The 25,984-nt window shown below is 40.8% G+C and overlaps 1 protein-coding gene across 3 annotated transcripts in view; it reads right to left on the bottom strand.

Moving 5' to 3' along the window:
* The window catches only part of UNC13B (unc-13 homolog B), a 216,498-nt gene that overhangs the window by 127,759 nt on the left and 62,755 nt on the right, over positions 1 to 25,984 (bottom strand). For all 3 annotated transcript variants that reach the window (XM_074569514.1, XM_074569515.1, XM_074569516.1), the window contains 3 exons: positions 22,088 to 22,310; positions 6,977 to 7,303; positions 4,986 to 5,076 (listed from right to left, as the gene is read on the bottom strand). In XM_074569514.1, the coding sequence (XP_074425615.1) occupies positions 4,986 to 5,076; positions 6,977 to 7,303; positions 22,088 to 22,310 (641 nt within the window). The remainder of the gene's footprint in view (positions 1 to 4,985; positions 5,077 to 6,976; positions 7,304 to 22,087; positions 22,311 to 25,984) is intronic.

The following is a 25,984-nucleotide window of genomic DNA, read 5'->3' as shown; positions in this document are numbered from 1 at the left end:
AGAACAGACTATTGACATTTAACAGGGAAAGACAAAGATTACAATCAAAATAACTGGTATAAAATGGATATAGAAGAAGAAAAAGAGAGGAAACACTGCTCCAATGACTTTGCATTTGAAATGAAAACAAGTAAATTGATGTATTTAATCTCCTGACATAAGAGGAAAATTATGCATAAGACATTTTCCCCCATAAACAAATTCAATATAAGTGGATAAAATCCCAGACCCCACACCCTCTCATAATATTTAAATATACTTGAGAGGCAATTTGATGATTTGATTGAATTTTTGCTTTTCTCCAGTCCATCAATTCTTCTATGTCATTCAAAACTCAGATTCAAATTTGTTTAAGTTTAAAAGTCGCACAGTTGTGTCCCTAGCTGAAGGCTATGTCAGTTAAGGAGGGCTGCAAGTTGAAGATGCAATAGCTATGTGTCCATTCTTCTTCTGGAAAAGAAGCTCCCACGGAGGGACTGCAGCAAACAAGCTACCAATTAATCCTTCTTTGTAGACAAAGTTCTAAGTGTGAAGGTGACAATTATTGAGTCATTTCTCTCAGGGATGAAAATCCTAGTTTGATCTGGCATAATTAAGTTTCCTCTTCACAAACACAGGAAGAGAACAAGGAAAACAGCAGAAGTGAAGAAAAAACTATGCATACTACCACAAACTTTTTTTAACATGCACAGTTACAAATTTCTTTGCCATATTGTAACTGTCAAGTCTTAATTAAAATACTACATTTCTCTGACTCATGGTGCTGTAGGATGCATGTATGTTATTCATATGAATATTAATCCCTTCCCAGGTAGGAGGCAGAATTGCTCAGGGAATTTATTATCACATCACATATGGAAACTTCTCGGGTGTCTTTTTTTTTTTTTCTTTCTTTTACATTTCAGCCAGATCATTAGCAATTAAGAGTCATAAGAACCATCTTGGTAGTCTATGTGAGAGGAATCCAGTAGTTCATATCAGTGAGCTGGAGCTCCACGCGTATTAATGAAATGATAGTGCACATGGGGGAAGGGGAACATGGAAAAGACCTGGAGGAATCACTTTGAACATTAAGGACATAAGCAGCTACTCTAAGCACTGGAATAAAAGAGGACAGTCCTCTTGAAAGCTTCTAAGTAATGACAGAAGATGGGAAGGGTGATCAGAGAAATGAGGCATGACCTTTTCTAACTACCAACAGAATCACCTGGTTAGACTACCATCACAGGGACCTTTAATCCTGACACTATCTAGATAATTTGTATTTGTATCACCAACTTTCAAACAACATCTAGGAATGAGCTGATGACGCACAAGGTGCGGAGAGCAACTAGCATAGATGCTCTTCTAGATTTGAGCAAAAATACAGAGATAAATGAGGATGAAAACACATCCAAGAAAACTCTGACAGTCTTCCTGATACCTTGGAAGGAAAGGAATTAGACAAGCTAGAAAAACACTATGCAATTCAAGAACACAAGCTAATAAAAACTCAGAAAATAAGTAGCTAGAGCTCATGAGAAACAGGCTTAAAGGACCAGGAGTTCAGGAAGCTGTTAACAGTCAATGAAACAGCATTAACAGACAAAAATCTCAAGCTATCCCAGTGAAGAGGAAAGAAAGGACACACAAAAAGAAACCTGTCAAAAAAAAAAATAATCACAAGCTCTTCAGAGAACTTGAACCTCAAACTCCAAATATCATCTTATTGAAGTTTTTAAGGGCAAGCATTATTGCACAGGAAAGAAATCAAGAGGCCAAAACACAAATTTAAACACCTAGCAGTCAACACACAATATGACAAAAAAAGCATAGCTCCTACTCATAGAAAGACAAAACTATCATCGCGTGGTCTTAAGAAAGCTGGAACATTTGATGTCTTAATTGCTTGAGGTCTTCACTGACAGAGACAACTGCAGTCAGGCAGCTGACAGAATTTTTTTTTTAAAAAAAAGGGAAAATAGTTTATAAATTTATAAAAAAACCAGGTTGCAGTAAAGGAAAACAAATTTGAAAGAAACAGATAAGGTAGTTATCTCTAAGACAGCTGGTCCTGACAAATCTTCATCCTCAGGTGCCAGGTTGCAATGCTGACGATCACAAAGCACTAAGAACTTTAAAAACAGGCAATGCACTTGAAGTTTTGAACAGGGCAAAGCAAGCATTTATGCTTAAAAAATAGGAAGAGGACTTGGATAATTATGAAAGCGCTAACTTGACTTTTTTCCCCCACTCCTGGGAAGACTGGAACAAATAATCAAATTATTTGCAAATCTTCCAGAACATAAAAAGGAGAGAAATAACAGCGAGTTTTATCAAGAGAAGAACTGTATCAAATGCATTTAACTTCCTTCTATGACGAGGTATATTAGTCTTAGGGGTAGGAGAAGAACAGTAGAAATTTTCTGTCCTGAGGTCTGGATGAGCTGCTTAAATTGATGCAAACACACTGGAAAAAATTATACTTGGGGTAGCCAACCTCAAAGAATGTATCAAATGGTGTCCCTGAGGCAGCTCTGGTAGCACACAGCCTGGCAGCTTGGGTACTACACAACTTTTTCACACACAAACTTGAAGGATTTATAGGCATAACAGATTACGAAGAGACACACAGCCAATGTGCTCAACGAATGAAAAAAAAAAAACAACTCTATAAGAACAAGTGCAAAGCCGTATCCAGCTGTAATCCAACAGAAATATAGGCTAGAACAACTAACAAAGCCCTTCTTCAGAAGGAACCTCAGCCCTGGAAAGGATAAGAGGCTAACTATGCATCAGTGTTAGTCTGCGATAAAAAGGCACTATCACAGGGGGATACCTGATATCTTGGGATATCAGGATCACAGCCTGGAGAACAAAGTCTTCGTTGCTCTGTAGTGCACATGAACAGGCTCTCTGCTGGGTTTCTACATTCAGCTTTGGACACCACACTTCAGGAAAAACAACAAAAGGAGAGAAAAAGAAAAAAAAAAGAGACAGGCTGATTAAAGAGTGCCTAAAAAAAAAAACCTGACACGAAAAGGCTGAAAGAAAATGGGTCATATAGTGAATGTGAGAAGAGCAAGGGGAGCTTCATCCTCTCTTTGCAGTAGCCCTTCACTAATGCAGAGAGGAAGGGAATCCATTCTGCTCCTTTACCACTTGTCCTAATCATAAGAAATGGATTTATACAGCACCAGAGAGATCTAGAGCAGAGGTTAGGAAAAGCTGTTAGACAGTAAAGACAGCTAATACCTGGAGCAGGCTGCTGGAAAACTCCATCTCTTACATTTTTTGTTTTAAGGAAGTTTTGAATCATTAATTGTTAGGAGAGGTCAAGGCAAAGCAAATAATGACATTTTTCTATCATAACTAAAATAGTGTTTCTGTAACAGCGATCTCAAAGCATGCCTGCCTTCCAATTCAGCAGAAACACGAAAATTGATGGTGAACCACCTCATGGACCTTCTATTCCCTCAGAAAAAAAAAAAAACAAAAACAACAAAAAAAAAACAACAGAGAGATACCCGGGGACCCGGGGAGAGGCATCACTTGATCTCTTGTCCATTCTAGTAAGTTTGTGCACTTGTTTTCCACAAGGCACAGAACTAAACTGTTTTGTTTGCATGCTCTACAAAACCACAACAGAAGTTCCTTTCCTTCTTAGATACTAACGGTGTTCTTAAATTTTACTTTCCATGTCATGCTGACAGTTTTGATGCAAATCCCTCCTGTTTGGACGTGAAGCAACACAGTAATTGTTAGATGGGAGAGAATTTACAATCCAGATAAGGCAAGGGAAACCTGTTTCTGCTATGGCACTTCAGATGCCTCTCAGGAGGCAAAAAAAAAAAAAAAAATTGTTTTCCTAGAAATTTGCAACAAAACCAGAAGAGAAAGAAAAGTCCTGCTACTTATAGATAGATACTGTAAAATAATTTTTATATAAAAACAAAACAAGAGAGCTCTAGAAAAAAAACAGTATTTCTAAAGGAAATATATTAACTCTGCACTGTGGGTAATAGGCAATAGTTTATCATCTATAGAATATGAGCACCATATGTTATCTTTCTGTGGGCATACAGATGGATGAAAGTATAAGACTTTTTTTTTTTTTTTACAAAAAAACAACAACTTTTTGTGTCTTAATCGGTGTTTTCTAAAACAAGAGTGTTTATGCTGCTGAAGAAAATGTCACAACCTTTTCCTTTTGACTTCCCAAATGAAGATTATTTATTTTTAAATCTTACTTTCATGAGATGGAAATACCAAGAATTATTATACACCCACTTTCAATTAGTATATATAAAAATATTTGATGTGAAGTTTCCCAAGGAACATTTTCACACGACAAATAATACAGATAACTCCTACTAAGCTAACAAGCTACCCTTAAGTTGCCTTGAGAAAAAGTCTTAAATTCAAACAGTTTAACACAAACCATTTAGTCCCAGGCACCGTGATTACTATTTACAAATTCAGAGATAATTTCTCTGCTTCTGCATCTATGAGTATCTATGATACTCATAGAATCATAGAATTGCTGAGGTTGGAAGAGACCTTTAAGATCATCAAGTCCAACCATTAACCTACCCTGACAAAAACCACTTCTAAACCATGTCCCTAAGTACCACATCTACCCTTTTTTTTAAACACCTCCAGGGATGGTGAATCCACCACCTCCCTGGGCAGCCTATTCCAATATTTAATAACCCTTTCAGTGAAAAAATGTTTCCTAATATCCAATCTAAACCTCCCCCGACATAACTTGAACCTGTTTCCTCTTGTCCTAGTTCCACACAATGATGATCAAAATATTTGATAGAATTAGATAGCTCTAAAACCATCACATGTTGCAGTCCTATACAACACATTTGATTAAATTTTTGTCTGCAAAACATCAAGACTGTAAAAGGTGTCTTACAAGGAAGAAGAAATGAAACCTTCAGACACAGATCTAAAACCCAGATAGCACAGAGAAGGAGCAAAGCAATACTCCATCCTACCTCTTGAAGCTGCAGTCGAACTTTGCTAATGGCTCTAATCCAATGGGCTCTTGCTGGAGGAAAGGGTGGTGGCTCGTTGTCACCATGGTAGCTTAAATGCAAGAAAGAGAAAATCACTATATGAAAACCACTCATCTGTAGCATTAAAGATTCAACACTACACGGTGCAATCACAGCTTCAGCTCTTGAAGCTGAAGTAACCAACAGGCTCCGGTGAACACAGCCCTGCACATGCTCTGGGAAGTGAAAGGCTAAAGCAGAGGTTTCCTTATACACAGGAACCGTCTTGGAAACTGATGAGCTGAAAAAGATACAAGCTAGGATACAATCCAGCCCCAGGAGCAAGATGATGTTGGTCAGAACATCAGGAAAGCAGCCCAAGATACCTGATGAAGCCTGTTCCACATGTTGGCATCATAACTGCACACACAAAGGCCGATGGAAGATTTTCCATCCCCATGCCTCTTGCAGGTCACTTCACTGCCTCCTCCTACTCACCACTACTGCTACAAATTTACAGCCCCTCTTCAGTGGAAACACTGGCAACTGGGCTCAGCGGTGCTTTTCACCATTCATCGCACCTTTTCACTCCCCCCTTTCCTTTCCACACATTTTCAAGAGGGCATGTTCATCTGGCAGCAATGCTCCACCTCAGTGCCCCACAGCACATTTTACACTCCCTAACCTCATGACATTGGGCCTTTGGTTTGCATTCCTTCTTTTATATGTTGCTGAGGTGTAAATCTCTGAAACAAACATCTTCCCCTGTCCGTAAAACACCTCACACTGCTGATAGTATAAAAAAAAAAAAACAAACCATATCTGGGAAAAACACAAATCCATGCTACACATCTAGCTCAGGTGCAACTCTAAGGATCAATGTTCAGAACTCAGTCCCATGCATACTTCCTGAAGAGAGGAAGGCACCATCACATAGTGGAGAGGAAGGGAGCCAGTGATGCAGAAGTATTCAAGATAGATGCCTAAATTAGCCTGAAATAGACTATGTGAATAACCTTCCCTGTGAACAAATATAGGCCAGCCATTCTGGGACAAGACTCCTGCTGCTCTGTAAGGAGAAGAGGAAAGTGACTCAGAGTTTATAAACAGTTTAACACTTTTTCTAGTCTTGCTTTCCTTTTTTCATCTTTAGTAAGGGTTGCCTACACATGAACTGCTGTGGTTAATTCTCTCATATAAGCATAGCGACACCAGCTGTACCCTTCAATGGGTACAGACAGGCAGACATCTTTCCACGGACCTAGCTGAACCAGAAGAAAACAATCACTCATTCTGATGAAAGAATAACCATACCTACAATAGGGGCTGCAATGACTTGATTACCTCAAGGAAAAAAGGTCACTCCCAAAGTTAAGTAATGAAATTTGAAATTCCCGTAAAATCTGTACAAATCCCAGTGCATTATTCCCCCAAACTTAGCTGAAATACTTTTGAAGACTGTTTTCAATACTGCTGACAGCTTGGAAAGCCCAAATGCAAGGACAAGAAAAGCTGCCGCAGTGAGTCAGAGCAACATGTCTATTCATATTGTAATTCTACAACCTACAACTACATAAACACTAACTCTAGTTGTGGTAGCCTACTACACAAGAAAGGAACTAGTGCAGCTCTAACCATGACTACATGAAGTTCTTGGTTGCTTGCACATAAGCTTGATCACACATGGGCAATGGAAGCAGCTATCTTTGGGCCAGACTCCATTCATCAACCAGAAACAGAAAATACAGCAAATGAGCTTCAAGGCACTAACAGGTGTTCCTCTTTACATACAGAGCAAACATAGTTTAAGCTTAGCCAACGTCTCATAAATAACTGGTCCTGCACATAAAGATGTTTCACAGATCAGCAACATCAAAGTCAGTTGCTAGAGAAGGCTGCGAGAACAATGTACATAATTTGCCCCAGGAAACAGCAAAGAGAGAAATCCTCTTTGAATTAGTTGAAAAGAACTCAGTAATAGTTTCACCTACCTCACTTGGGCTCCTGCATTAATATCGTTGGGCTTCTCAAGTTCCAGAGGTAACTTAACTGCAGAATGGTCTGCACGTCTCTCCTCTGTTTCACAGACCTTCTCCTCCTCTCCTTTGCCACAAGGCTCCTCTTGCTCCCTGAGCCACGCCTGACCATCCTTCTGGTAGCTGCCCAGACTGTGGTAGGAATGATTCGACTCTCTTTCCTGGTGATCATCTTCTTGCTCAGAGCCATGGGCACTTTCATGGGAATGGTCCAGCTCACTTAGGTGAGAGCTCCCCTGGCTGACATTACAAGAGGAGCCATATCTACTACTGCCAGCAGGACTATAAGAAAATAAGAAAGTCCATCAGAAAAAAACAGTGGCTTGGAGAAACGCAAAGCAATCTGCACATGTAACGAACTGGACACTAAATATTACTGAAAAGACATATTATGAAGTCACATTTAACTATTACGTTCCCTGAACTAGATCTAGACTTCTGAAGCTCAAAACTTTGGTAGGCAGTAGAAATACTTCAAACACAGCCTACCAGTATATAGACCATATATGTCAATAGTCTTTCTTGCATCGACTACTTCTTCACCTTAGATCAGCTAGAAACTGCCAGTGAAGATATTCTAATAACCAGACAAGAATAAGAATGGAAACATAGCAATTCAGAGTGGAAGTGTTTCTGTCTTCTGCAGTTTTACCACAGCTAAGGTCTTTACCATGACTATTTAAAGCAGACTATTATTAAGAAGTACAGTAACTTAAAGTTAACTTTATTTTCATATATATTATACATTTATGATAAAATACATTGCACTCAAGATTAAGGTTGTCAAGACCATCAATTTAAAACCTTTTACAAAAATAGAGCAATTGTTCATGGGGAAGAGATATGTCTCACTCCAGTAGAGCTTTTTCAGGAATTTAATTTATATAAAAAACCCAGTGCCACAGGGATTCAAGACACCACTTCCAGGACTGAATTCCTAGAATCCTTACACAAAATACAGTAGATGAATATTTCTCATGCAGTCAGGAAAACTACAGCCAAGGATTAAGCAGCACTAATGTTTTTCTCACTTGCACACTTTGCAGAATTTGAAGCCAGATAGGAAGTTTTGGAAGTGCAGCGCTGCAGCTGTATGGTCAGAGGCACAAGTTTCACTTACATCATGCAGACATGTAAGTTCAGCGAGTCTCTGTTTTGATTTTTGAGGGCAATTGTAATTTAACATATGCACCTGACTGAATACAGACTCATTAAATAGTGATACCTTCCTTTAGTGGCTTTTCTAACTGCATGAAATAACCTTTGCACAGTAGGAAAAGCAAGCATTAGAATACCTTCACTGCTATCTCTGGAAATGTTTTTAAATCCTCAATAATGTGAAATGAACCTAATTAGTTCTATAATACATCAGCAGTATGTTAAATTTCTCTCTAAAATTAAAAGCCTTTACCCTGCATTTTGAAAACAAAATGTTCTTTCGTTCCAATGCATTCTACCTAGTGTTACCTTTTTTTTTAGCAAATAGAACATAATTAGCACTAAACAAGAAAGCAAAGTGAATTGTATGCAGCAGAATTAACACACAAAGAGTATAACTTCTGAAAGGCTAACGAAATTAGCACTAAAGCATCTCATTCAGTGGGACACAGTATAAGCATGTGGAAAATACAATTACACTTACAGAAAAAAGAATGGGAAAAGGTGAGGAAATGGTCTAAGGGCTTGTACGTAACTAGTGACTGCAGTTCGCCACATCCTCTGTGACAGCTATCAGTAACACTATGAACAGTTTACGACAAATAGGGAGTGGGACTGAGTTACAAACATCGGACACCAAGGCCAATATCTACTGCTGCAGTATGGCATTATAAATGTTCAAAAAACCTGAAACCATTTATTATGCCTCATTTGTAACTAGCCTTTTCTCATTCAGCTGTTCCACACTATTCAGATCTGCAGCCTGTGCGCTGGGATGAAGCACTGCTCCATTAGGAGCAGAATCAAGCTGAGTTTCTTTCAGTTCAGGCTCATCTGGTGCATGCTCTTCTGCCCCATCTTCTTTCTGTAGTTCACCTGAAATCACATTCTGCTGATCCTCTGACTCTTTATCAAACTTCTCTCCCAGCTCTTTGTTGGATGTATCATCAACAGTGCTTGCACTAGATGGTTCTTCAGGAAGTTCATTGTCTACAGTGTCAGGCTTCTTTGAAGACAAGTTTACTTCTATATTTGCATCAGTCAGTTGATCTGAGACTGCAGATTTTGAGTTTTCATCTGAACTGACTGTTCCTAACACCTTGTCATCTGGTTTTGACAAAGCCTGTGGTGGTATATGTGGTTCCCTTTTGGCAGAGGTCTCCCTGTTGTCTTTTTGCCAGGGAAAAGAGAAATCTAGCTTTTTCCCAAATACTGCTCCTTGGGCACTCTCTGGCTTACTCACCTTTTCTTCACTACCTCCTTCAAACAGAGTGGAAGAAAGTTTCTTAAAGCTGGACATGAGGCCCTGATCTGCCCCCGCTTTAGTAGCAGAAGGTGGCTGCTGAGAGAATAATGACCCAAATGGCTTTCCACTATCAGCAGATGACATAAAGCTGAATTTTGGCAAACTGGGCATGTTTGGTATTTCAAAGACTGGTTTACTGCTGTTTGCATCTGGAGGAACGTTATTAGGTTTACCCTGTTTCTTCAAGTCAGATTTGGAAGCAATCCCTTCTGCAGGCACCTCATCAATTGCTGAAGGTTTCTCCTGTTCAGCAGTTTGCTGTTCTACCTCACTTGTCTTCTCTTCATTCAGCTGGTGCAGATGAACACTGGGCTCATCAGCTGGAGCTGCAGGCTCTGTACTGTAACTACTGACCATGTCATGCTGATCAATACCAGCATTAGCCTGATCCCCTGTAACAGCAGGCTCTGATTCAAGTTTAGCACTCTCGTCCAAACGGGAAATATTTGTGTCTGCTGCGTTAGTTGGGGCTTCCACTTCCAGTTCAAGCCCATCAGAAGAGCCAGTCTGAAGGATGTCAATGGCTGCATTGTCTGTAGAAGCAGTTTGTTCCTCTGTTACGTGTGAAGACTCCACATCTAGTTGGCATGTGTTTACATCACTCTGGTCAGTGGCCTCAGCCTGCACTGCATCAGCTGCATTACCAAAATCAGACTGGCATGGCTTAGTGTCTACTGTCTCAGAGGGCTGCACATCATGATCCAACTCCAGAACCTCAAGGGACTGATTTTCAGTAGAGACTGCTGTTTCTGGAGTGATCCTCAAAGGTTCCTCTTTACAGGTTTCCAAGTTCCTATTTTCCTCAGTTTCTGTTTTCACAGGAGACTCTTTTGTGGAGTTCTCTTCTGCTGAAACAGGTAATACATCCTCCTTTAGAGAGCTCGAGACATCCCTTCTAGTCTCTCTATCCACAGATGTATTTTCTGTCTCCCTAGAAGCTTTTGCTGGAACAGACACAGTGACATCTTTCACACCACTGCTTTGAGGTTTAGGGGTGGGTTTTGGAGGCATCTCTTTTGGAGATTCTTTTGGACCTTTGAAGATGCCAAAGAGATCATTTGTGAAAGCTGGTGCTGGGCCACTTGGGAGGGATGAGAAACCAAAGAAAGAGGAGCTTTTCTTCTGTGCAGTAGGAGGTGCGGAAGCTTGAGGTTGGGAAAAGAAACCAGATAATGTTTTAGGCGGTTTCATTTTTGTCATGAAACTTGAAAACATTTCAACTGAAGAATCCAGTACCGATTTATCACTCTCAGATTCCTTTGGTTTGTTTTGCAAATTAGATGTCTCTGGCATTTTAGAAGGAGGGTGTAGCTCTTGTGACTGTTGTAACCTGTCACCAAGAGCTTGTTTGGGTAATTTATGTTCTGGCAACTCATGCTGGACACATACTTCTTCAGAGACCATTTCTTTTTTTACGTCACTCATAATATTTAAGTCATTTAAACTCTGGGAATCCATTTTATCCATGCTATAATCTTTCTTTTCAGAAGCTTGTTCTTTTGAAGAGTAAGGCTCCTCTTTATCAATAGGAAATGTAGAACTGTCCATTTTCCCTGTGCTATCCAAGGCATCTTCTTCTGCCTCTAGGGAAACAGCCTGTTGGCCCTGAGAACCCTCCTGCACACTGGGAGTCTGAAGGCAAGGACCAGAAGCAGCCGAATCAGTTACTGCAGCATCATCAGTCTGTGGAAGCTTCCCTAAATTACTCTCTTCAGCTACCTCAGCAACACTTTCTACGTGTTCCACTGCCAGCATTTCTGATTTATTTTCTGGGATCGTGAGGTTATTAGACATCTTTTTGCCAGTCACTGCTGCAATAATATCATCAACTTCTTTTTTATTGTCTGCATCTTGTTGCCTGGCAGAACTGCTGATTTTAACACCAGAGTCAGCGGAAGTATTTTGCATCACGTATGGCTTAGAGTTCACTGGTTTAGCTGGTTTTGTATTATTCTCCTGTCCTGGAGCAGTTTGTGGCTTTTCATCCAAAAAGGATGTCAAGTTGAAGAAGCTAAAGCTAGTACTTCTTTGAGGTATGCTCTTCTCAGCAGGTGGACTGCTAGAGAAGAAGGAGGGCAGACGAAACAGCCCCTCTGTTTCTTGCTGCTTCCCACTGGCAGGAGCAGTAGCAGGTGCTGAAGGCTTTGGTTCGTCTGATCCAGTGAAGAAGGAGAATATACTCCTACTGGCTGGCTGTGCTGGCTGTGATTTCGAAGAAGTGATATCAGAAAAGCTGAATGGCAAACTGAAACCTGACTCTTTAGGCGTCTGATCTGGCTTTGGTTTTGCCTGATTAACTGTGCCTCCTAAACGATTTCCTCCTTGTTGCTGTGGTGTAACTATGGGTACGCTGCTTTGCTGCCCAGCTGACTGACTAAATTGGCTTGTTTTGGGACCTACCCCCATTGGCTTCTGTGAAGCGTTTCCAGGAGGCACTTTTTTACTCTCAGGAGACTCCTCCTCCGCTTTTCTGCTTTGTTGTTCCATTTGCAGCCCAGAGCTAGGAGAGACCTGCCTGTCCATGCCTTCTGTTCTCACCCCTTCCTTAGGGGTGGAGGACAGACATGGCATACTGGCACTCTGAAGACCCCCAGACTTCTCAGTTTGTTGTCTCAACTCAGACACCATTCTGCTATTAGTTTTTGACAGAGTAGTAGTACTTGACGATGGTTGAGAAGACACAGACTCCACTTTGAAGAGATCTCCAAGGGATCCAAATAATGATGAGATGCTGGAGGCTTCCTTCTGCTCTGGCTGTATCACTTTTTCTGGTTTATCACTTTGACTTTTTTGGAAATCTGGTGATGGCTGTGGTGCTTTGCTTACTTGCGTTTTAAAGAAATCAAAAAATCCAGAAGCTTGGGTTTTGTTGGCAGTTGAGCTTGCAGGAGAATCTTCTCCGAGACTGAACAATTTCAGAGCACTTTTAAATAATGTCTCCTCAGGCTCAGTGGCTGGGTGGCTCTGATTTGTCTGTGACTGACTAGGTTCATTAATATTTGCATGCCTTTCAAGATGCTTGGAAGCTGGTGTTGCTTTAACAGGTCTTTCTTCTCGCATGGGCCTGCCATCTGGAGCAGTTTGGCTCAATTGAGAAGGAGATTTTGTTAATCCTGGTTTTTTAACACGGATGTTTTCATTCTGATTTAATTCTGGCTTTTCATTTCTAGCAGCCTCCAACTGAAGTTCTGATGAAGTATTTCTTCTCGATTCTGATGTAACAGGAAGCTTTTGCTCTGCTTGCGCCTCATCTAATTTTCTATTTGGTGCAAGTGATACAACATCGCTTCTGCTTTCAGATGATTTTAAGTGGGTGTCTGTTCTCTTCAAGGCAGAATCTTCTGATGGCTCAGGGTCAGGACCTGAAGACTTTCCAATTAGTCCACCCAAAGCAGAAAATAAAGAGCTAACTTTGTTCACTGGTGTTTTCTTATCTTCCTCAGTCTTTTTTGCTTCTGTTACTCTTTCAGTAGATGACACAGTTTCTTCAGTTTTAGGGGTAGATTGAAACAGATGGAAACCAAAGAATCCCGATGACCCACTCCCAGTAGTTGTCACGGGGACACCCTTATCTCCTTCTTTGGTGTGGACTTCCTTACTCAGTGATTTATTGAAAGCAGCTCTGGAATGTGTTCTGAGATCAAGGGTTACCGGAGACTCCTCTGAATAATTCAGTGTTTCCTTCTCAGGTCTAAAATCTACTTTGAGTTTTTGAAGCTTATAACCTGAGAAGTCTAATGGCTGCTCTCTCTGATAATAAATAGACTCTTCAAACATTTGTGAAAAAGTCTCCAGATTCATGTTCATTAGCTGATCACTCCTCTGCAAAGCTACTGACAAATCCAGGGGTTTATTTGTTGTATAATCATCTAAAGACTCTTCTTCAGCAAACCAAAACAGCTCATCTTCACTGCCAAGAGGGACTTTAAAACCACAAACTGCAATTGTGTTGTCCTCTAGCACAGCTCTTGGAATGGAATCCATTTGAAAATTATAATCATAGCAGTCCGGGTAGGAATATGTTTCAGGAGCACACACATAGACATATTGTCCAGTGGGATCAGTGAGCAGCGAATACACATACTGGCTGTCACTGTACATGTAGTATCCACAATCACCATCTTCTGATGGCCACCATATACCCTGCTCAAGCATCATTAGCCACTCCTGATACTCCTGGCTATAGGATGAGTACATAAAGCCCTCATCCATACTTAAAGTCTCTTGGTCAATTAGAGTCCACATAGTTCCATCACAGCCAGAGGAATAGCTTAAATCCATGGGCAACTCTTCTAATGAGTAACTGCCATCTCTTTCAAATGGTGGAAAGTTATAACTTTCATTGAGAGAATTAGCAGTCCACGCATCATTTTCTTCTGAACAAACATCTTGAAACATTAACTGGTCAAATGAGTCATATGACATCACACTTAAATCTAAACTCTGTCCATCAAAGTTGGCATTAGTCTGCCAATCCATCACATTTGCATTTCCATCCTTTTTACAGAGATTCACCACCATATCGTTTTCAGGCCAGTCCAAGAACTGAGGGGGCAGAACAGAGTTCTGGTTTAACATGTAGTAAACTGGTACTGCTATTTCATGAGCATCAGCTAGTTCCCCCACTTCATATTCCCATTCAAAGCTAGAATGGCTTCTTGTTTCCTGATAAGCTGAGTACTTCTCCGTAAGGTTATAGCTTTCATTAGTCAAATTGAGAAATTCATTTGATCCTTTGTTAAAAACGGTTGGAAAAGCTCTAGATTCTGCATTCTGATGAGGGATATGCCTACTATTTACAGGCTTTCCAGATAAGTCCTGTACCTTGTCTTGAAGATTTAGAGCATCAGGGAACACAGGATGCCCACAGTGGGGAACATGGGGCTCAGCTGTTTTATTTACTCTTGCGCTGGACAGGTGGTCAGTAGTTTTGGAAGATTCCATCGTTTTCACATTATCCAGTTTCTCCTTTGGCTTGGGCAGGAGATTTTTTAAGAAGCTAGGAGCTTCCTGCTTTTCTCCTGTGCTTTTTTGAGTGTCAGAAGCCATTTCTGAGTTGCTGGGTTTTGTCTCTGAGCTAGAATCCTCACCTCTATCAAAAAGTTTCATGAAGCCTGGGGAATTTGCTTTCACCTTCTCTTGCTTACATTCAGACAAGTTTTCACTTGAAGCAAACTTAAATAACCCAGAAAATAATCCAGGAGAAGTGCTTTTCTGGCCATCACTCTTGCTTTTAGCAGTCAAGTCTTGATTATTTGCTGTGCTTTCATTGGAAGAAATGTGGAGAAAGCCAGAAAGAAAACCCGGTGTGTGCTTCTTCTGTATATCACCTGCACTTGCAGCTTCTGACTCTCTGGCTGAAGAGGTGGATTCAACTGAGCTGTTATTTAAGTCTGGTGCATTTAGTCCTTCCCTCATCAATCCTCCTTTTACATTTCTAGATACTTCCTGAGTACTCTCAGTTCTCTGATTCTCTCCTGCAGCCTTAGAGGTAGCAGAGGCACTCTCCTGGTGCATTCTTCTATTTACTTGGGCACTAGATAGGTTTTCTTTATTCATGTTTTTTGTTTGTTCAAATTCCTCCTTATGGTCTGATAAATTTGGAACAGAGCTAGATTTTAATGAAACGGTATTTTCAGATTTACTGTTTCTGTCTTCACGTAAAGAAATGCCACTAGAGCTCTGATGACTTCTTTGGTCCTGTGAAGGTGCTAGACTTTCTGCAGAAGAAAATTTAAATAATGAAGGAATAAAGCCCCCTTTCTCATTCTTATGTTCCTGCTTTTCTGAAAAACCCAAGCCACTGAAAAAAGAAAGTTTCCCAGTGAAAGGAAATGAGTGTTCTTCGTTTGATGAACTGTTTTGTCTTATATCCTCCTCAGACTTATGGCCTTTAAAATGCCCAGATGTACTTTCTTTCTGCCCTTGTTCGGCAGAAGGAAGCAACAATTGACTGAAAGACTTTTTGAGTGGACTGAAAAAGCTTTCAGATGCTGTACCCTGATCTTGAGGCTGTGAATTAAGTTCCACATTACCTCTGTTTTCCTTGTTTCCCAGTCCATGACCTGTAGTATGTTGATTCCCTAAGCGATTTGCAGGAGGCTGCTCCCTGGCAGTGGGCGCACCTTCTTTCACAGTGGCATCTGGCTGGTTTGTAACATGATGCAAATCTGGCTGCTTCTGTGGCACATCCTGTTGCTTGGGAGCCAACAGACCATCGAAATTGGCTTTCAGACTGAAGGAACTGACTGAATTTGTGAGCCTGCCAAAGATTGAAGACACGGAAGTGCTATTTGCGTTTACCTCTGCCTCGCTTCTAGTCTCACTCATCCGTATCTCCGGATTAATGCTGCTGGTCCTGGCTGCTGTCTGTCCAGATGGTCTCTCACTTCTGTTTGCCTCATCATCTTTCACAGCATGGCTGTCCTCCTTGGTGTGCTCCACTTTTACGACTTCTTGTTTTGGCACTTCCTTATCTGAGAAGATCTTTAAAGGATTAAACATGCCTAGAACAGAATTCATAACTGAATGTTGGTTCTGCTGGTTGCCAGCAGTAGTTCCTTGTGATTGCTGGAGATGATGTGGTGTGGAAGCCTTACTGTCCATCTCAGTGGTTTCTGGCTTGTTGGAGTTTATGTTCTGGGCTCTTTTATCACCACTCACCTGGGATGGTAGCAAAGAGTGAATGGAGAACTTGGTGTCACCTTTATTATCTGCCGTCACTCCAGAAGGTGAACTCTCACTTTTGGACTTACTAGAAAATACATTTGATATTCCACTTTCTGATGAGTTTCTGGTTTCTGTCTTCTCTGGAGTGGAGGAAACAAGCTTTTCAACAGAGGCTGTGAGCTGCTTTGTACTTGACCCCACCTTTTCAGTGAAAGAGCTGAACAGGGAATTCACTGTATTCTTCACACCTGACAAGTCTGTGAGAGATTCAGATTTGCCCTTGGTACTCTCCTCTCCAGCAGGATGTTTGGGCTCTTCAGACTTCCTGCCTTCTAATGAATTATCAGCATTATCCTGCTTCAGTGACACGCTTTCAACATTTTTTCTCGTCTCTGGCAATGTACCAAATTTGCTGATTTCTTCCTCCTTTTCAGCCAAGTATTCTGAAACTGATTCTACCAGACACTGAAGTTCATCCATCGTGTCTATGTACTCCTCGCTGGGTTCTTCAACAGGAGACAGTGTTAGGTCTTGCACAGGATGACCATGTTTGCTCCCTTTAGTCTTGTTTTTTTTATCACGGCTAGCTTTTAACTGGGAGCCAAAGTTTGCAGGGTAATTACCAGTGAAGTTTCTCAAATGGCTGATGTCAGAATCACACCATGTTTGTGAAAGCGCAGCCAGTTCCTCCATTTCATCATCTGAAACGGACGAGTACTGGAACTCATCAGAAGCACTGCTGTCAAATTCCTCAAGGATATCCACAGGCACAAAAGTGTTATCTGGCATCCCTATGAGTTTCATGTCTTCACTGTTACTCAGGTGAAGTGAGCCCTCATGGTTCACTCCCTGCTTGTTGGGCAACTTGCCACTTTTCACCATTAAGCCATTTTTGTACGGGCGCAGGATGGGATAAGCAGGCAACTGTTCCTTACTTTCAGAGTCATTGATATATTTTCCAGTTCTATCATATACTGGGAAATCATCGTTAGGTTCAGAACTAGCTGCTACACCATTGAAATAAACTGTTTTCTCCCCAGGAAACTGCAGACCTTCATTACTTTTCAGGCTTATTTGTTCACTCTCTTCAAAATTGTATCGCAGCTTCTTTTTCCTTCTCCTATCTATTGTATCATATTCCTGAGGATACCTAGGGACATCTACAGACCCTGATTCCACACACACATTTTGGCAGCACCTTGATCTTTCACAGTGATTGAAATTTTCTCTTTTTGAGAGAGTTTGCATCTTTTTTGTGTTTGTTTCCTGCCAACTTCTATTTTTATGACTCTTTTCTAGGAATTCCTCTATTAGCAGTTTTCCTAGCTCTTCATAGTTACTCTCCTGTTCCTCTTCTCCATCTTCAGAGTTATATGGAATGATCCTGACTCGTTCATTTCTAGCTAGAGATCCTTGTCTGAGATGAGAAATAAAGAGGGTGGGAGGAAAAGGAAGAGAGGCAGCAAAAAAAATAGGAAGGGGAAAATAACAGTTTTAAAAAGAGCTCTAGAAAGGACAGAAAAAAATAGTAATGAAAAAACATGCATTAAATACAGGAAAGCTAAAATCAGAACCATCCAGAGATAACAAACATGAAAACCTGCCAATCTGCCACATTACATTTCAATCAAATAGTCAAAAAAAGCAGCATGGGTTATGATATTCCACCAGTTACAGTAGCACAAAATTTAGAAATGCCTGTTTGAAGTAGAACAGCTTTTAGTGATCAAGCGAGGGCACACAGCCTTGGCTGTACCAGTACTCTGCTGTTACGTTTTTAGGCATGCTGAAAAAAGTCACTTATTACAGTAACAGGACTACTTTGAGATACAGTGCCCACGCACACCATTCCACTATGCTATGCGTGCATTTCGGTCACTCTAGGCTGCAGACTTTGTTTTAGCAGTATTCATAAAGCACAAAGGCACTTTGTTTCATCCAAGGGCTACCGAGCAGAGACTGCATGCAAAGACTCAGGAGTTGCTGGACTCCAGGGAAGTGGGCACAGGGGACAAAACGCAAACTGTGCGCCAGCAACGCGAGGAGTCCCAGCTGCTCCACCACTCCTCTTTGTTGGGAGGGCTCTCACTGCAGCCAATGCCCTCAGGGGGCTCCGACCAACACAAGATTAAGATCCTCGGAGCTGTTACTGGATCAGAAGGCAAAACAAAACATTGGTGATGGATATTAGGCCATCGCAAGCCTTAGATGGTTTTCAGGTTCTGTACTTCCCATTTACAATGAATCTAAACAGAACATGCAATGTCCATTGTGGGAGAATGGATTAAAGCAGCTAGTGTTTTGCTATCAAACAATCTGAAGCTTCCTTAGAAACCCAAGTAATTGACCCTTGGAATTTTGGGATTAATTCCTAGCCCTTGATCAGAAGGATTATCTCAATTGTTTAACAACCCGAAGGCTAGTAGCAAGAAAGCTTCTTCCTTATTTAAATCTCACAGGAAGAGTTCTTGCCAGCCTACATAAAAATAAACAGGTAGAAAGTAGATGTGAAAAAAAATCAAAATGCTCATCTGAAAGATGCCCTGCAGCTTTGTCTCACATCATTCATTGTTGAGAACTACATGAGGGCACACATGTCCTGACCCTGTAAGAGCAGGGTGAGAGAAGGGAAAGTGCAAAGCGCACGTGGATATTGTATGGATACTGCTAATACAAGAGTCTTCCCCTTGAGAATTGCCTGGGGCACCCCAATATAGGATACTGGTGGGATAGCCCTGAAAGACAAATAGGTCATTGCATTTTCACTACTGCTGGTTTAGTGCTTCATTTCCATCAGTATTAGCTAACTTACGCTAATTGGAAAGATACTCATTACTTTAAATGAGCCCTGATGTACACAATTTAGAACACTTATTACACTTGCAATCTTAAGCTGGTAATTGAAATAATTTTCCTTAAAAAGAAAATGAAACTTAAAAGACTCCCAGGGCCACCACAGTTACTGGATCAAGCCCTTCCAAATCCCAGCTGAAAGCAATGGGAGCTACATGAATGCCTGAAGAGCCATTAGCTTTAAATACTGAATCAACAATTGACTAATTCAGGTGTAAAGGAAATTACTTTTTTTTCTAATTGAGCTCCTCCCCCCTGTGTTTCCCCTGCTATGGTACAAAGCACTCCTTTTAGTAGAAATAAAGCAGTGACAAGAAATCCAACACCTGAGAGGAGAAAAAGGTGACATTAGCCCAGCATTAAACAACCACAGATCTGAAAGGCAAGGCAAGGCAAACAGCAAGTATCAGCCGAAATGTGTCACAAGACCACTTCACAGCAGCAACAGCAAGGAGACAGGCACACAGGCTGCAAAGAGGTTAACCCACCTATCGGACAGATCTAGAGAGCGCCTGCTCTCTAGCGAGCACTGGCGGCTTGTCATTTGACTAGACTCAGATGTGGACTCTAGGTCAGTTCGGCCACTCACAGTGGAATCTATGCTATCATATCGCCTTGGAAGTAAATACAGCAAGAGCAGGGAGACATGGAGGACACATGGTTACACAAAATGAACACTGCAAAGAAAAGTTAGTGCTTAAAAAAAAAAATCCAAGGGGAAGGCACGTGCTATTCTGAAGTCAAACTGTCTGTTGGCAGCAAAACACACTTCAAGGACAAAGAATAATACTTGTTATCCTTAGGAGAGCAGGGGAATAAACTATATGCCCTTCTATCAAAAGAACACAATCATGTGTAACAGCTGATGAAGAGGATCAGAACTTTTCCAGCCAAATCCAAATGTTGTTAGAAAAAAAATCCCAGGTGTTAGTACAAACTGTTTCAATTGAAGCACTTTGGAATAGACAACTTTTTGTCCAATTCAAGACAGGTTTCAGCAGAACCTTGTTTGGTTCCTCTGGGTCTGCCCAGGACAGCCTCCTACAAGCTGTCACTTCCTCAATCACCTACTGCAGTCTGCCATGAGCACTGATTTCATCAGGTGGCTGCCTGGCCCACAGCACTTAGTGCTGCTAGGAGCAAAAGTCAAACAGAATTTGGTTTTGCAATACTCAGCTACAACTGAGTTCTGAAAATATTTAAGATCTACCCAGCCAGCTCTCATTAGAAATACCTGTCTGGTAAGAAAGAGAATCCCATATAACTTCTCTGGAAAGCTTTTTTGCATTTTCTAAGTTTTAAGATTAAATATGTAGCAAAAAATCTTGCTGGGCTTGTGGAAAATGCGCAGGAAACAGGAAAGCTCAGAGGGAATCAATCACCACTAGGACTTGCCTTCCTGGACTGAAAGTAATTAGACAAAAAGCAGACTACAAAGCTCTTAGTTTTTAAGTAAACTTCATCAGCCCAGATCCTTTCCTATCAACACCTTCAGGAAACCAGAAAATATATACATATTCTGTCTTGGTATTCTTTAACAATTCAAACCAGAAATGCTTCTTTGGAAGGTCTTACGAACTCACGTATCCATCAGATACAATTAAAAGTTCACCACCCCTCCTCCTAATAAGGTGAGCCATGAAAGATTCCTTGCACTGTCAACACCACCCCAAGAAGTCACATAACTAAAAGAACACCCAGCCGCCACTGGCTTCCCCACGCTGGAGGCCCAATACCACTGTTCAGGTTGGCTCCTCCATAAAGAAAAAGCTTCAGCTTATCTTCCCAGACTCTCAGCAAGATTTTCAGCAATTTTACTACTGCAAATCAGCAGTACAGAATAGCATGGGAAAGGGAATAACTTGTTTATATGAAATGCTTAATGGACTAGGAAAACAGCACTAAGAATGACATGTCACACTGCAGTAAGTGCATTTTGTTGGTACATTAACCTCTGCTGCTTAAAATCTCAGTAACAGTAACAACGTTAAATGTTACCATTAAACTTCAGCTTTTACCATTGAAGACCATAAGGCAAAAAGAGTAAAAATTATCTCAGCCACGCACCTATGAGGGCAATAGAATTCCAGTTCAGACTTCAGGGAACAAGAACATTCTTACCAAGGGGGATGAGGCAGAACAAACCAGTCATAATACATATAAAACCTGGCACCTCCAATTGTGACAGAGTTTAAGCAACTGCCTCCTCCTTGTCCGACACTAAAGGCAGAAGCAGCAGCATGGCCTGTTCTACACACCCACTCTTACCAAGCTGACCAGTACTGTCCAAGTTCTTCTGCTTTCCCCTTACACTTAACTCATCCTTTATTTGGAACAGCGGTTTTGTAAAGTTTTCTACAGTTCCGAGCACAACCAGCTTTAGTTCACAGCCACTGATTCCAGTAAGTTAATGCTGTAATACTTAAAAAAGAAAAAAGCAGTTGTGAAACTGCTGATTTATGGTCAAAAAGCTAACTTAGAACAAGTAAACTCTCTTTCATCCAGCTCAAAGGAAACCAAAAGGGAAAACGCACTATCAACAGTGCTATCTGATAACAGGGGGAAAAAAAAAAACAAAACAAAAAAAACCCCAAAACTCATTGGTTGCAGACTTTCTTCTTGAATATGCTGTTTTCACAGAGCTAATAGAAGAACAGGAGTTAATCTGAAACAGAAAATAAATCTGCCTCAAGAAAGAAACTCCTAAGAGGATAACTCTGCTACACCGTGTTTCACTGGCTTGGGAAGCACACCCACGCAACGGTATCAGAACAACCACTTACCCGGTGCTCTGGCCTGCAAAAGGTAAGGTGAAAGTAGAAACAAGAATAAATGACCTCAGAGTTGAGCATATCTTTAAAAGGTAATTCACTAAACTGTCACATCTAGTGTAATAAATTGCCTTATGGGTTTTTCCTGGTTCACAGCAGAGTCTCAGCATTAACAAAACATGTAACACCTTCCTATCATAACCCTTTTCAGAGCCTTTGAGCTGCTCTCCTCTGCTAGAATGGCACCTTCAGGATCCGCTATGGAAAAATCAATGGGAAAAGAAATGCCACCCAGAAGATGGCACCCACCTGATGGCCACATGCTCCCGATAATCCAGATCATAATTTTGTAGGGAGTCAGCACAAGATTCCCGCAGGACCCCTTGCTGCTGCAGGCGCGACGGTACAGCGAACTGGTGCACAGAGGCGTTGGGCTGCGCCGTCGTGTGGTACGGAGGAGGAATGCTGTTACTCGTCTCGCTGCGATAGTCGCTGTCTCGATCATCCACAGCACTGTCAGCATCTTCAAAGGCTAAGAAACAAAAGCAGTTAAGGGCATCGCTCTCATGTTGCCTTGCTGGAACAGTGAAGCCCATTTTATTTACAAAGAATGACCAAAAAAAGGCTTTCTGCTGTGGATATATCTCCATCTGGTAGCTGGTTATAACCTCCAGTTCTCTCAAGTATGCACCAAGGAATTCCTGTGATCGCCTTCACAGTCTCCTTTCCCACTTCCTATTATATTAGTTTATTTCTCTTTAGTCTTTTCTAGTAAGCAGATTAAGACATTTTTATTTGAAACAAACAAAAAACCACCTAACACCCAAAATTTCATGTTCTTTGCTGCTGCCAAAATGAACATTTAGATGTTGGGGCAAAAAACCCCAACCAGAACATAAACATTCCTTTATGGAAAGGAGCTCTTTCCAGGAATTTTTCAACCTTTAAACTATAATACTGTCTCCTATCTCCTTTTCTCAGCATACTTAAACAGTACTTTAGGGTTATGAATTTTTCTTTTTGTAAAAGTATTAGTTTAAATTAAGAGAAACTAATTAAAAGCACTCTAGCAAAATCAGAAGAACTCAGAGAGCAGCTCTGCTTATAAACAATTATACTACTTCTTATAGGGTAAAAATGGCTACATTTAACACACATAGATACACAGATGAAGTTTAGTACTCAACACTAGTGATAGGCTTCACAAATGAAAAAGCTCCTTTCCAATGAGTCCTTGTCCCTGCAGAAGCACTTTTGCTGGCTAACCCTTCAGAAAAAGGGAACGCAGAGTCATAGTAAGGAAAAGTATCAAAAATACAATATTGATGTATGGCTGTGTTTGGCTGTGCAGAATGCAAGGTTATCTTTGCAAGCTTAAAGTGAAATACACACACGATAGGGCAGTGGAGTGCACCATTAACGTGCTTGAAACAAAGGAAAATAAGGATCAGCCATTATTCACTCTTTCCACCACCAAAAGCCTGTCTAAAAGGGACAATCAAATTAAAGTCCCCTCTGGTAAGTTATTAGTGGTATCTGCCCTACACAGCCATTCACCATGAGGCTGAACAATAAAGTGAAAGTGCTGTTTTCATGCCAAATCCTTAAAAAAAACCCTGAATTTAATTGCTGGAATTCCAAGGAGATGGAATGCAGCATAAAGGAACACCTTTTTCTTCCGCTGTCACTTCACACACCAATTCAATTCTCATTTTTTTAATCCAAAGTTTGTTCTTAATGATGTTTTCAGCTCCTTCCCGAGTCAGATAACATCAGTTCCCCAAAGTGGATGGAAGAGTAGAAAACAACCCCAAGCAGAAAACATGTCTGCAAAATACAAACCACTGGAAGGCACCCAGCTCTGCTCTCTTAAGTACAATCAATTCAATTTGATTGTCCACACCAAAAATGGAGTTAGGCCTCCTGCTTTTTAGTAGTTTAAATGCTGCATAGTTCTTGTCAGTCTCTAATCAATTGAATAGAAGTAAACAGCAATCATATACTGCTTTATTCAGCTTTATTAAAAGCACAATGTCCATCAATTTTATTACAGTTCAGTGCTTAGGAGAAACACTCAATATGTGCTACACAAAAATTACTCAATACACTAAAGTACCAAATCCCTCTGAGAAGTACCAAACTTCCAGTCAGTGGAGCAAGGGTTGATCTATTTGTAGATCACAAGGCACACACCATCCTCAGAAGGATAACGAGCTATTACTCTGATGAGCAACGTCACTGCAGAACACTTGAGCCATTATCATCTAATGCACAATAATTACTTTTCTTGGGACAGAAACACTGTTTCAAAGAGCTGCCTAATTCCTCACTTTGCTGCTCAACTAATTTCTTCTCCCCATCAGATCTAACTCTCATGTAAGGTAAAGCCTAAATAACTCTGGTATGTTCTTCCAGCTGTGGCTGCATAATCATTATAAGCACTTGTACAGGCTTAAGTCAGCCTAACTGAGTTACAGGTTCAGGATCTGGTAAAACACATCACACCAACAGCTTTAGGGATAAACAATTTATCTCACCACAAGAGTATAATAACAAGTACAAATCAGTAGTAAAATTATCTGGGTCAAAACAATAGTGCATCCAGTAATTCACTAATATTGGGCTAAACTTAGTATCAGGCCACGCAAAGACTTACACAATTATGGTTATCAGGTAGCAGGCACAGCTTCTCCAGGTCAGCAACTCTGCCCTACCGATGGGCTCAGAAATCTCTGAATTCCCCAATTAGACTGTTGCAGAAGCACTATCTGGACTTGTTAACCAGTCATCACATCTCACCTCTGCACGATCAAATGAAGATTTCCCATATGAACCACAGTATCTCTAATCAACATCTAAAAATAGATTATTAGTTTAAACGTTAATCAGACATTTACAGCATATATGCTTATAAAAGGTGGAACCAGAATTTATCCCAGTTCTTACTGGTGTTTAGAGGAGTTCTCTTAGAGGACACAAAATGCTTCCCCAATGACATGTTTGAGGGGTACAAGGCTCCGGCTACTACAAACATGGATGATGCAGGAACACACTGTTTCTCTGATGTACGTGCCATGCATCTACAGCATCCATAGATGTTAATACCAGGCAGAAATCCTCAACGGACTTATAAATAAGGGCCAGCTCAAGAAAATCTTATTCATGCTGAATTGCACCTTACCTATAAGCAATCTCACTTTATTTAACAGAAGTGTTCACAAATGAAGACATTGCTCAGCCTGATTAAAAGCACCAAAACCTGGCCTATATGTGGCTTATTGCACACATTACCTTTGCAAGAAAGTATACTGTGAAATGCCTGCACATGGTGATGATCCATTTCATTAACATATTTGACACTTAGATTTTATTTAAGAGACTGACAAGAACTTGCAGAAGCAGCTTTGAGGATGTAGCATCCCTTCAAAAGGAGGGGTCAGGCATTACAGCCCATGTTTCAGCAAAATACCCCTCACAACACACACGGTGTGACAAATTCAAACACAATCCCCTTCAAACAGATGACACACCAAATTTTCTATAAGGAAAGTTGTAGCTTAGCCTCAGTCTCTGAAGATCGGTTAATTAATAACAAGATACTTAACAGTAAACATAAAAAGTCATTAATTGTTTTATCCCAGTTCGAGAAACGTCACATACCAAAGAGCTCTTAAGGGATGAAAACTGTTTCCTTGTTGCTGGACCCACTGTGCAAAGAGTGTGGGGTAAGGCTGAAGGGGCAGGGCAGAAGCATGCTGTTCATATTTAACATTGAATATTCATGCATATAGGCAGCATAATAAGAAAACCCAATAGACAGTCACATCACGCAGCAGGATTTTACAAAGAGTGGGGAAAATCAAGACGGGAGATAGCTTCTCTGAAACAAACCACCTCCTGGAAATCCTGTTGTTCCTCCCCACTCCTACACCTCCAGAAGTTATTACACCACTGCTGCAGGGCAGAACACATTTAGTTTTTAATATACTGACCTCAAAACCACTTTGCTCAGTCCTGTCATGCCAGCTTTACTAGTCACATTTAACGCCTGGCAACTTTCTTTACATCAAGCTTCAGGACAGGAAGGAAAGCTAACAGCAAAATTATTATAGGTGACTGGATTAATGCACTTTCACAAGTGTTTTTGTTGTTTTAAGGTCCCAATGCACAGCATGAGCTCTTCTCAAAAGGCTGTGTTCAGTTGAA

The sequence above is a fragment of the Larus michahellis genome, chromosome Z, assembly GCF_964199755.1.
Source record: "Larus michahellis chromosome Z, bLarMic1.1, whole genome shotgun sequence".
Classification (NCBI taxonomy): domain Eukaryota; kingdom Metazoa; phylum Chordata; class Aves; order Charadriiformes; family Laridae; genus Larus; species Larus michahellis.
Note: the sequence above shows the minus strand (reverse complement) of the source record. Positions and strands in the feature narration are given on the sequence as shown.